General features: G+C 48.4%; 1 protein-coding gene across 1 annotated transcript in view; it reads left to right on the forward strand.

Moving 5' to 3' along the window:
* The first annotated feature begins 3,470 nt into the window (after positions 1–3,470).
* Positions 3,471–12,864, forward strand: part of SPICE1 (spindle and centriole associated protein 1) — a 34,646-nt gene continuing 25,252 nt past the window's right edge. The window contains exons 1-4 of the mRNA XM_065420764.1: positions 3,471–3,581; positions 7,792–7,839; positions 9,301–9,447; positions 11,383–11,485. Coding sequence (XP_065276836.1) covers positions 3,492–3,581; positions 7,792–7,839; positions 9,301–9,447; positions 11,383–11,485 — 388 coding nt within the window. The 5' untranslated portion in view covers positions 3,471–3,491. The remainder of the gene's footprint in view (positions 3,582–7,791; positions 7,840–9,300; positions 9,448–11,382; positions 11,486–12,864) is intronic.

Consider the following 12,864-nt stretch of genomic DNA (forward strand, 5'->3'; position numbering starts at 1 on the left):
ACACAATAACATTCTATTTTTGGAAACTCAGAGTATATTAATTAGTTTACATTAAGCATAACAGAATTCATAGCAGGAGGCAAGACCCACTCATATTTAATAGTTTACAGCAAACATCACAGAATTCATACTGGGAGGCAGTAACCCCCCCATATTTAATCCCTGTACACACAAGAGACATTATTTCATAAAAAAAATAATAAAATAAATAAATAATAAAAATCAGACAACACTACTGTGGCTGACTGTTAAAGTACTTTTAAAGCCTCCCTGAGCCATGTAATTCCATGGTTGGGTCTTCTGATAGTGTCTGGCTGTTCAGTTTCAGTAAACAGCTGGTCCACCTTGCTCCTCCACCCTGGGGGTAGCTTTTCTCCCTCTGCCTCACAGATCTTATGCAATACACAACATGCAGCTATAATCATGGGGATGTTTGCCTTGCTAAGATCCAATCTAGTGAATAAACAGTGCCAGCATCCTTTCATCCTACCAAAAGCACATTCAACAGTCATTCTGCACCTGCTGAGCTGGTAGTTGAATCTTTCTTTGATGCTGTTGAGGTGGCCAACATACAGTTTCAGGAGTTAGGTGACCAAGGGATAGGCTGGATCTCCCAGAATCACTATTGGCATTTCAACATCGCCAGTGGTAATCTGATGGTCTGGGAAGAATGCACCTCCTTGTAGCTTTCTGAACAGGCCGGTGTTCTTAAAGAAGTGAGCATCATGCACCTTCCCTGACCAGCCCACGTTAATATCAGCAGAGAGTCCCCAGTGATCCACTGGCAATTGCTTAACCATGGAAAAGTATCCCTTTCTGTTGATGTACTCAGTGGCAAGGGGTGGGATGCGGCAAGGTGTGCTGGTGCCAGAAGAGGGATATGCGTGCTATCGCCCCACCACAGTTTGGGAACCCCATTGCTGCAAAACCATCCACTATTTTCTGTACATTAACGAGAGCCACAGGATCCTCCAGGAATACATCCAACCACAACTGGCAACCTTAGTGAAAGGTGATTATAAAAATAAAGTTTCAGATCCCAGAAAAGGCATTCTGGTTCTCTGATCAATCAAAAATAGGTGAATACCCCCACCTACAGGTCAAAACCTGGAAGTGTTGTCATTACCATAGAAACCCATAGTTTAGCACCCTTTCTCACGCTGAGTCAAATGCCGTGCCAGGCACAAGCAACATTTATATTTGCATTCTGTTCAGTCAGTTTTCTATCTAAGGCTTGGTCTACAATACAGAGTTAGGTTGACGTAAGGCACGAGAGGCATAGGGCTTATGTCTGTGTAGTTAGGGCGACACAGTGTCCATGTAGCCACTGCATTACTTACATGGGCGGCTGGCTAAAGCCCTGAAGCCCTGAAATTGACAAGAAAGGCTGGTAGGTTCCCTGCTGTGAACCCTGCACCTGGCTCACAGTTAAGGCTGTCACCCCAGCGCAAGTGGTGGGCTCCAGTTAGAGCTCGGCTGTTCCCCGGGCTACCCACTCCCAGCAGGCTGATACCCAGGCTCCCCTGTCCCTGCTGGGAGCCCTGCTGCTCCCTGGGCTCCTGGCTACCTGCTCCCAGCAGGCTGCTGCCCGGGTTCCCCTCTCCCTCCTGGGAGCCCTGTGGGCCCCCGCTGGGCTGCTGCCCAGGCTCCCCACTCCAAGCCTGGCTGCTGGGTGCTTAGAGCCAGGGCTCTCAGCTCCCCAGGGAGCTCCCAGAGCTGTAAGATTGTGGCTGCTCTGAGCAATTTCACTGCTGATAGGCTCTGTGCTGTGAAATTGAGCATGGGAGGAGCTCATAGCTGGGGCTGTCACCCCAGAGTGGATGGGGAACTCCAGCTGTGAGCTCCACGTGGCTGTCAGTGCCCCACAATGCCTCACTTCAGTCAGTGCACTGCAAGCAGGGCCAGCTCTAGGCACCAGCAAAACAAGCTGGTGCTTGGGGCGGCACATTTTTAGGGGCGGCATGGCCGGCACCAGAATGCCGCCCCTAAAAATGTGCCCCGGCCGCCCTAGCTCACCTCCGCTGCTGCTGCCACGGCGCGCGAAACAGCTGATTCACACGCCGCGGCCGCTCGGGGTCTCCCCCTCCCTCCCAGGCTCTCAAACCTGGGAGGGAGGGGGAGATCCCGAGCGGCCGTTTTGCGCGCCGCGGCCACTCGGAGTCTCCCCAGGTTTGAGAGCCTGGGAGGGAGGGGGAGACTCCGAGTGGCCGCGGCGCGGGCGCCGCTTCTCCCCCTCCCTCACTCCCTCCTAGACTTGAGAGCCGGGGGGAGGAGGCAGGGCTGGGGATTTGGGGAAGGGGCGGAGTTGAGGCGGGGCTGGGGGTGGGGTAATTAAAAAACGGGGGGCAAAATTGTTTTTGCTTTGGGCGGCAAAAATCCTAGAGCCGGCCCTGACTGCAAGTGCTCCTGGTGAAGATGGGCTCCACTGACAGAAGGAGGATAGTGTGGACACCAACAGCCCATTGAATTACTGCGGTGATTGTAGGTCGATCTAAATTAAGTCGACCGAATTTTGTAGTGTAGACAAGCACTAAGATTTCTATGGTAGGGGGTCCACGGACCACAAGTTGAATTTCCAAAGGAGTCTGCACCTCCATTCAAAAATTTGTAAGGGTCCGCAAATGAAAAAAAAGTTGAAAACCACTGGTCTACACTGCAATGAAACAGCTCGTAAGCTGGAGCCCCAGGAGCCTGAGTCAGCTGGCATGGGCCAGCCATAGATGTCTAATTGCAATGTAGACTTCTCCTTAGAACTTTGCTTCTTATGCCCTCACAATGAACACGGAGAGGGGGTGATGTGAAATGGGGGCAGTGCGGTGGTCTGGGAACAGTGGGGGAACATTGGGGCAGTGAGGAAGATCTTTGGGGGATACAGAGGGAGCTGGTAGTTTCGGTGAGGAGCAGTGAGGGGGTGGCTGTGGGAAGGAATGAGGGTGGAGAGGGAGTGAGCAGGATCAGTCAGGGTGCCAGTGGGGAGGATCAACGGGGACCGGGGCACATTAAGGGCAGTAAGCGGTGGGTTGAATGGGGAAGATTAATGAGAGTTGTGGGGGCAGTGGAAAATAGCGGGTTGTTGGGGTGGCAGTAGGGGGTATATGGGGACAGTGGGGTGGATGATTAGTGAGAGCTGGGGTACATTGGGAGAGTGGGCAGTGGGGTATATTGGGGGTACATTGGAGCAATGGCTAGTATGCCTGTGGGGTCAGTGGGGTGCAGGTACACTAAGACAGTACGTAGTATGTGGGGGGGGGGCAGTGAGTGGTATGGGTGGGGTCCGTGATGTGCATGGGGTGGCGGCGGCGGGTTCCCTCACGCTCGGGGGCGGGGCTGGTGGCCGGGGCGGGGTTTCCCTGGTGACGGGCGGGAGCGAGCGGGCCGGCCGGCGGGAGCGGGCCGGCCTCTAACGGAGGCGGCACGAGCCCCTACGGGCAGAACGGCGCTTCCTGCCCCGCCCTCTCCCCTCCGGGTCCTGCCGCCTGCCCGGCCCCGCGATGTCCCTGGTGCGGGTGACGCGGCTCCGCGCCCCAGGGAAGAAGCCGCCGAAGGCGAAGAAGAAGCCGCCGCCCAAGCGGGACTGGGACGTGAGTGGAGCCCTCGCCCGGTACAGCTGGGGAAACTGAGGCACGGCGGGGGGGCCGCAGGGAGCTGGGTGATAGCAGCCGGAGGACGCGGGCTCCTGCGCTGCCTGGCGCTGGTGGGTCACCGCGGGGGCGAGCGGCGGGGCCCGGGCTCCGGAGAGGCGGACAGACGAGCCCGCCCTGCCGCATGCGTGTACTGGGCGAGCCCCGGCCCGGCCCCCCAGAGGAAGATGCCTTCCCGTGCCAGCCTGTGCCCGGCCCGGCGCTCAGAGGGAGCCTGGCTGCGGTTCCACTTTCCGTTTCCTTTTCTTTCTGGGCCCCGTGGTTGCCCCCCTCTCGCCTTGCCCTCGCTAATGAGTCCTCTCCGTTGAAGGGGCCGTGCCCCTGGCGTACCTAGAGCCGGGGGCATCCCCTTTGGCATCATCCTGGCTGATGCCAGCTCTACATCTCAAGGTTTTGTTGGCACAACTGGGTCCGTCTGGGGCGTGAAAACACCACAGCCACTAGCCAGCCTAGCTGCTGGCAAAGCCCCCCGGGGGGTAGATGCAGCTATGCCGGGGAAGAGTTACTCCTAAGGGCATTCTACGCCAAAAAATTTAAAATTCTGCACACAATATTTTTAAACTCTGCAAAATTCTGCAAATGTTATTTGTTAAATAAATGTGGAGGCTCCAGCATTGGTTGCACAGAGATGGGAAGCAGTAACTCTGAAAAGACTTGGGGGTCGTGGTGAATAATCACCTGAACATGAACTCCCAATGTGATGCTGTTGCTAAAAGAGCTAATGCGATCTTTGAATGCATAAACAGGGGAAACTTGCGTAGGGGTAGATTATTCTACCTCTGTATTTGGCACTGGTGTGATTGCTGCTGGAGGCCTGTGTCCAGTTTTGGTGCCCAGAATTCAAGAAGAATGTTGATAAACTGGAGAGAATTCAAAGAAAAGCAAGAAGAATGATTAATTAAAGGATTAGAAAACAAGCCTTATAATGGTAGACTCAAACAGATCAATCTGTTTAGTTTAACAAAGAGAAGGTTAAGGGTTGACTTGCTTACAGTCTCTGTACATGGGGATTAAATATTAATAATGGTCTGTTCAATCTAGCAAAGAAGAGTGTAACAATCCAATGGCTGGAAGACCAGTTCAGATTGGAAATAAGGCATACATTTTTGAAAGTGAGGGTAATTAACCATTAGAACAATTTACCAAGGGTCAGGGTGGATTCTCTATCACTGATTACTTTTAAATCAAGCTTGGATGATTTTTCTCAAAAATCTGCTCTATGAATTATTTTGGGGAAGTTCCATGGCCTGTGTTATACAAGAGGTTAGACTAATTGATCACAATGCTCCCTTCTGGCCTTGGAATCTATGATCATGGAATCATAGAATATCAGGGTTGGAAGGGACCTCAGAAGGTCATCTAGTCCAACCCCCTGCTCAAAGCAGGACCAATTCCCAACTAAATCATCCCAGCCAGGGCTTTGTCAAGCCAGGCCTTAAAAACCTCCAAAGAAGGAGACTCCACCACCTCCCTAGGTAACACATTCCAGTGCTTCACCACCCTCCTAGTGAAAAAGTTTTTCCTAATATCCAACCTAAACCTCCCCAACTGCAACTTGAGACCATTGCTCCTTGTTCTGTCATCTGCCACCACGGAGAACAGCCGAGCTCCATCCTCTTTGGACCCCCCCATCAGGTAGTTGAAAGCAGCTATCAAATCCCCCCTCATTCTTCTCTTCTGGAGACTAAACAATCCCAGTTCCCTCAGCCTCTCCTCATAAGTCATGTGCTCCAGACCCCTAATCATTTTTGTTGCCTTCCACTGGACTCTTTCCAATTTTTCCACATCCTTCTTGTAGTGTGGGGCCCAAAACTGGACACAGTACTCCAGATGAGGCCTCACCAATGTCGAATAAAGGGGAACGATCACGTTCCTCGATCTGCTGGCAATGCCCCTACTTATACAGCCCAAAATGCTGTTAGCCTTCTTGGCAACAAGAGCACACTGTTGACTCATATCCAGCTTCTCGTCCACTGTGACCCCTAGGTCCTTTTCTGCAGAACTGCTACCTAGCCATTCGGTCCCTAGTCTGTAGTAGTGCATGGGATTCTTCCGTCCTAAGTGCAGGACTCTGCACTTGTCCTTGTTGAACCTCATCAGGTTTTTTTTTGCCCAATCCTCTAATTTGTCTAGGTCCCTCTGTATCCGATCCCTACCCTCTAGTGTATCTACCACGCCTACCAGTTTAGTGTCATCTGCAAACTTGCTGAGAGTGCAGTCCACTCCATCCTCCAGATCATTAATAAAGCTATTAAACAAAACCGGCCCCAGGACCGACCCTTGGGGCACTCCGCTTGAAACCGGCTGCCAACTAGACATGGAGCCATTGATCACTACCCGTTGAGCCCGACGATCTAGCCAGCTTTCTATCCACTTTACAGTCCATTCATCCAGCCCATACTTCTTTAGCTTGTCGGCAAGAATACTGTGGGAGACCGTATCAAAAGCTTTGCTAAAGTCAAGGAATAACACATCCACTGCTTTCCCCTCATCCACAGAGCCAGTTATCTCCTCATAGAAGACAATTAGGTTAGTCAGGCATGACTTGCCCTTGGTGAATCCATGCTGACTGTTCCTGATCACTTTCCTCTCCTCTAAGTGTTTCATAATTGATTCCTTGAGGACCTGATCCATGATTTTTCCAGGGACTGAGGTGAGGCTGACTGGCCTGTAGTTCCCCGGATCCTCCTTCTTCCCTTTTTTAAAGATGGGCACTACATTAGCCTTTTTCCAGTCATCCGGGACCTCCCCTGATCGCCATGAGTTTTCAAAAATAATGGCTAATGGCTCTGCAATCTCATCCGCCAACTCCTTTAGCACCCTCGGATGCAGCGCATCCGGCCCCATGGACTTGTGCACGTCCAGTTTTTCTAAATAGTCCCGAACCACTTCTTTCTCCACAGAGGGCTGGTCACCTTCTCCCCATATTGTGCTGCCCAGTGCAGCAGTCTGGGAGCTGACCTTGTTTGTGAAGACAGAGGCAAAAAAAGCATTGAGTACATTAGCTTTTTCCACATCCTCTGTCACTAGGTTGCCTCCCTCATTCAGTAAGGGGCCCACACTTTCCTTGACTTTCTTCTTGTTGCTAACATACCTGAAGAAACCCTTCTTGTTACTCTTAACATCTCTTGCTAGCTGCAACTCCAAGTGCGATTTGGCCTTCCTGATTTCACTCCTGCATGCCTGAGCAATATTTTTATACTCCTCCCTGGTCATTTGTCCAATCTTCCACTTCTTGTAAGCTTCTTTTTTGTATTTAAGATCAGCAAACATTTCACTGTTTAGCCAAGCTGGTCGCCTGCCATATTTACTATTCTTTCTACACATCGGGATGGTTTGTTCCTGCAAGCGCAATAGGGATTCTTTAAAATACAGCCAGCTCTCCTGGACCCCTTTGCCCTTCATGTTGTTCTCCCAGGGGATCCTGCCCATCTGATCCTCAGTTCTCCCAGACTGATCCTCTAGTCTGATCTGCATACGCAGGTTAACATTTGATAGGTAGATAATTCTCATTGAGGATCCATTACCCCATTCACCGTGCACTGTATAAGCTTCACCTTACACAGTTCTAGAAATACAATATTATATAATTTTCTGTTTCTATAATTTTCTGCAGGGTCCTATTTTACTTCATGGTCACAGTTTGCAGAATCCACCCCTGCTCCAGAATCCAAGCTTCTGTACTTAAAAAAAGAGAGAGAGGCATTCATTCTGCATTTTCTATAGCTGCCTACACCAATGTGAAGAAGGTTTAAAATTCCATGACTTACTTTGAACTATGAGGATTAGACACATAGATTAATGGTGAATTGGGCCCTGTGTCTGTGTGTCTTATGGCTGTAAAAAGAACTTTCCAAAAGTGAATAGAGTATTACTGATGCTATGCTGTGTCAGTATCTAGACAGCCTGAAACAATAGTGGAATGAACTGCCTCATTTATTACATGCTGCATAAACCTTAGACAGAAACGAGGTATTGACTTTGAAATCTACCAATGGTAATATCAATGTTGACATTTAAAACTCTTTTCACTGCTCATCACTTGTGGAGGAATATTCAGTGAATATGTTGGCTAAAATACAAAACCAGTACAATGCCTGATTCCACCTCTGTGTTTATATTTGTTGTGTTCTCTTGTTTCTTTTTGCAGAGCACTGTCCATGATTTAACAGTGCATCGTGCAACTCCTGAAGACATGGTAAGTCAAAAATCTGTCATTGATCTGTTATGGAATAGAAGTAATCTACTTGGTCATCTGAGGCAGATATTTCATTTTATTTATATGGGGTATTTTGTTTATAACATCTTATCTCCCTTCCCTACCCACCAAAAACTTTTTTAAATATAGCTTTCCCCCCCCCCAATAACTATATGCACAACCGCTTCTTTTAGCAGTGCTCATCTGCTTAATGTCTCCTTCAGCCAGCTTATTTTAACCAATATTCTGATATATTTTCCAGTGCATCCCTTTAGAATGTTTTCCAACATAGGATAATGGGGGGGGGGAAAGAAAACCTTCTAATAGATAAGTTTAACCTGCATCATCTTCACTGAAGAAAGGGCTGAAAAATATGTTATTTAGTCTTGGAATTTCTTTAATTCTTGGGGGGCTTTGAACAGGTTCACACCACTACTACTGTTCCAGCTATGTAGTGCTATTATTCTTCACAAGGTATGAGTTCAATTCCATCCAGCTGACAGCAATGAGATAGATATAATATTATAATATTGAGGATACAATGAAGGAGTTCGTGCTCATTTAGGATTATATCTCTTATGAGGAGGCTAGTCTTGATGACAAGTCTCTTTCTAAATTCTGTAACTTAATTACTCTCTAATCAGGGTGCCTGGAGGCCTGTGAGAATCTAATACATTAAATGTGCTATTAATCTGAATTGGATACATGCTTCCCATTCAGAGGGTGGGGACACTGTTACCCAACGCAGTGCTGAATCAGACAATTCATTTTGCCTTGTTTTCAGTGTGCTGGATGACAGTATTTCTGTGACAGTTGGATACAGCTGTTGCTGTTATTTCAGTAATGTAGGGCAGATGGGAACACATACTTCACAGAGCAAAGGGAAGGGTGAAAATGTAACTTAAACTTTTGTTCTTCACGGAGTGGTTGACTCTGATTGCAGATGACATTACTGGCATCACCAACATGTGGTTTGACTTCATGGTACCCAATGCATAAATTGGTAAACCCTGCTTGTAAGAGTGCCTTAGCTTAGAGGTTCTCAACCTTTCTTTCTTTTTTTTTTTTAGGCCCCCTCAACATGCTATAAAAACTCCATGGCCCAGCTGTGCCACAACAACTGTTTTTATGCATATAAAAGCCAGGGCCGGCATTAGGGTGTAGCAAGCAGGGCAATTGCCTGGGGCCCCACACCACAGGGGGCACTGTAAAACTAAATTGTTCAGGCTTTGGCTTCAGCCCTGGATAGTGAGGCTCGGGGCCCCGGGCTGCAGTCCCGCATGGCAAGGCTTCTGCTTTGGCTTTCTGCCCTAGGCCCTAGAGAGTCTAATGCCAGCCATGCTTGGCGGACCCCCTGAAACCTGCTCTTGGCCCCCCAGGGGGCCCCAGAATGCTGGTTGAGAACCACTGCCTTAGCTTGTCCCTTAAATTTGAACCAAATTCTCTTCCATGCTCGCATAGGTGCGCCGTCATGAGATACACAAGTCAAAGAACAAAGCACTGGTGCATGTGGAGCTACAAGAGAGAGCATTGAAGAGAAAATGGAAGAAGCAGAGGCAGGGGGCTCCTGATTCCCTAGAGAAAAGGAAGCTGGCCCTCATGCGAGAGGTAAGAGCTAGGTCTGGACTTTCAACACATGTTTTTAATTTGCCAGGAATGTGAAGCAAGCATTTTGCATCTTCTTCCTCATCTCCTTTGCTACGAAGGACTTGTAGCAAAATGGAAAATTGCTCCTGAATGAAGGTCAAAATCCACTGCCTGGCTGAATAATCAAGTTTGGCTGATGTACAGAATCCCTCATCCCAGGTGCTCTTCTTTCAGCTACTGCAGAACATTGGTTGGAGTAGGCTCTGTGGTTAACAGGTGCCCAAGCCCCAAGGAGACATGATCATGTGGTCTACATAGTGTCAGATCTTACCTCTGGCCCCGGCCCTTGCCTTGTCCCCTGCCATTTCATGAATGCTGCTGTGCAGGGATCCTTGCAGTTCTAAATTTCAAGCTGTGCAAGGGAGATGTATCCTGTGCTTGTCTCCCCACCCACCCACCCACCATGTACTCTATTGTTTAGTGGAAATGCTAAGGTTGTGTCTGGGGAACCTCTGTACCTGTAATTGCTGTATTTAACCAGAAGAAAGGAGGAGAGCAAGAAGGGGAGTGTTTTTTAAAAAAAAAAAAAAAAAAAAGAGGGGTGGGGAAGGGAAAGAAAATTGGCAAAATGGGTTGAGGAGCTGTAACTGCTGGCAGGTGATCTAGTGTTCCTCAGTTTGGAATTTAATTCTGTCCCTCACTATCTGGGCCTGCCTTAAACACTGTGTAATACTACTACTACTACTACTACTATTTAACTAGCTTTTGAGTTCTGACTGCAGCAGCACCATCTGATCCAGTCAGGAGGCAATAGCTTCTCACTCAATTAAATGATTTCCCCTGATTCAAGCATCCAGTAATTCCCTGCGGCATGGTTATTTGAGATGTGCCAATTGCTGTGGGCCATGGGATTAGTCACAAATTCTTGTATCTATAAAAGTTATGTGTATCTTTGTGAGCTAGGGATTGTATGTTAGCTTCATGGGGGAGGGTTACCAAGCTTCCCCTAAGAACTACATCAGTGGAAGCTAACTACTGCAGCTGCCAGGACAGGTAAACAACTCCAGAGAAGTACCACCTTCTGGGGGAAGTTGCCTATATAGGCTAAAACAACAAGGAGTCTGGTGGCACCTTAAAGACTAACAGATTTATTTGGGCATAAGCTTTCGTGGGTAAAAACTTTCACTCTATGCATCCGAAGAAGTGAGGTTTTTACCCACGAAAGCTTATGCCCAAATAAATCTGTTAGTCTTTAAGGTGCCACCAGACTCCTTGTTTTTGTTAGATACAGACTAACACGGCTACCCCCTGATACTTGACACCATGCAAGGCACTATATAGGCTGAGACAGGGTTCAAGAGGACAAGGAAAGAGCTTGTAGTATAAAGGGTCAGCATGAACAGTTGGGTATCCCTCACTTTGATCCAAAAACTGACATGGGATTGTAACCAAAAAGGCAAACCCTGGAAGGGTTTGAAGGATTAGAACCTGCCAGCGTCTACACATGGAAGAAGGCGACACTTGGTAATCTTAGTGTGTGTAGATGTTTTATTATATGTTGTCTCGGTAATGCTTTTGTTTTAAAATACATATATTGTGTTCTGTGAAAGCTGGCTGGCCACTCGTATCCCTGATGTTGTCCCTTGAGAGAAAGCGAATTGCAGGTGCTGGACTAAGGTCCGATCTGCTGGGATAATCACCGTGAACTGCATGGGGACTGCAAGCTTACTTCCCCAGTCTGAAGGGAGAGGGACATGGGTCCCAGCCCATATAGAGGTGACAGCTGGGGATCTGAGACTAAAGTGGTGCTTGTGAGCAAACCATGGGTGGGGCAAAGGCGGAGTTAACCCCAGAACTACGAACTACCAAAAATCCCTTTCCATATATTTTTCCTGTTTTTTGGGGAAATCAGTTTGTATATGGTGGTATGAAGTGTCTCCTGTGCTATGCCTTCAGATTCTCTCTGATCAGTATCAGCTGCAAGATGTGTTGGAGAGATCTGATCAAGCCATGGCTGTGGTGAAAGACCTTTTTGGCGATGCTCCTCGCAGGCATACAGGTAAACCAACTAATTTGTGTAAGGCAGTTCATTTAAGATTACCACAGTTCTTTTACAAATTTTGTCTAATTTCACAAAATTGTAGACTGGGTAATCTGGATTAGCTCAGATTGTTTGGTTGATCTGGTTAGTTAGCAAAGCATAGTTCATTCCCTTAACATAGTACAAAGGAGCACCAACTCTGCCTAACTATTACAGATCAGGATGACACCTAATGTGAGGGGCAGGTTATCATACATCTTGCTACTGCAGGGTTCATAGAATCATAGAATATCAGGGTTGGAAGGGACCTCAGGAGGTCATCTAGTCCAACCCCCGGCTCAAAGCAGGACCAATTCCCAACTAAATCATCCCAGCCAGGGCTTTGTCAAGCCGGGCCTTAAAAACCTCCAAGGAAGGAGATTCCACCACCTCCCTAGGTAACGCATTCCAGTGCTTCACCACCCTCCTAGTGAAATAGTGTTTCCTAATATCCAACCTAGACCTCCCCCACTGCAACTTGAGACCATTGCTCCTTGTTCTGTCATCTGCCACCACTGAGAACAGCCGAGCTCCATCCTCTTTGGAACCCCCCCCTCAGGTAGGTGAAAGCAGCTATCAAATCCCCCCTCATTCTTCTCTTCTGCAGACTAAACAATCCCAGTTCCCTCAGCCTCTCCTCATAAGTCATGTGCTCCAGACCCCTAATCATTTTTGTTGCCCTCCGCTGGACTCTTTCCAATATTTCCACATCCTTCTTGTAGTGTGGGGCCCAAAACTGGGCACAGTACTCCAGATGAGGCCTCACCAATGTCGAATAAAGGGGAACGATCACGTTCCTCGATCTGCTGGCAATGCCCCTACTTATACAGCCCAAAATGCTGTTAGCCTTCTTGGCAACAAGAGCACACTGTTGACTCATATCCAGCTTCTCGTCCACTGTGACCCCTAGGTCCTTTTCTGCAGAACTGCTACCTAGCCATTTGGTCCCTAGTCTGTAGCAGTGCATAGGATTCTTCCGTCCTAAGTGCAGGACTCTGCACTTGTCCTTGTTGAACCTCATCAGGTTTTTTTTTGCCCAATCCTCTAATTTGTCTAGGTCCCTCTGTATCTGATCCCTACCCTCCAGCGTATCTACCACGCCTACCAGTTTAGTGTCATCTGCAAACTTGCTGAGAGTGCAGTCCACACCATCCTCCAGATCATTAATAAAGATATTAAACAAAACTGGCCCCAGGACCGACCCTTGGGGCACTCCGCTTGAAACCGGCTGCCAACTAGACATGGAGCCATTGATCACTACCCGTTGAGCCCGACGATCTAGCCAGCTTTCTATCCACCTTACAGTCCATTCATCCAGCCCATACTTCTTTAGCTTGTCGGCAAGAATACTGTGGGAG

The sequence above is a fragment of the Emys orbicularis genome, chromosome 1 (assembly GCF_028017835.1).
Source record: "Emys orbicularis isolate rEmyOrb1 chromosome 1, rEmyOrb1.hap1, whole genome shotgun sequence".
In the NCBI taxonomy this organism is placed as follows: Eukaryota; Metazoa; Chordata; order Testudines; family Emydidae; genus Emys; species Emys orbicularis.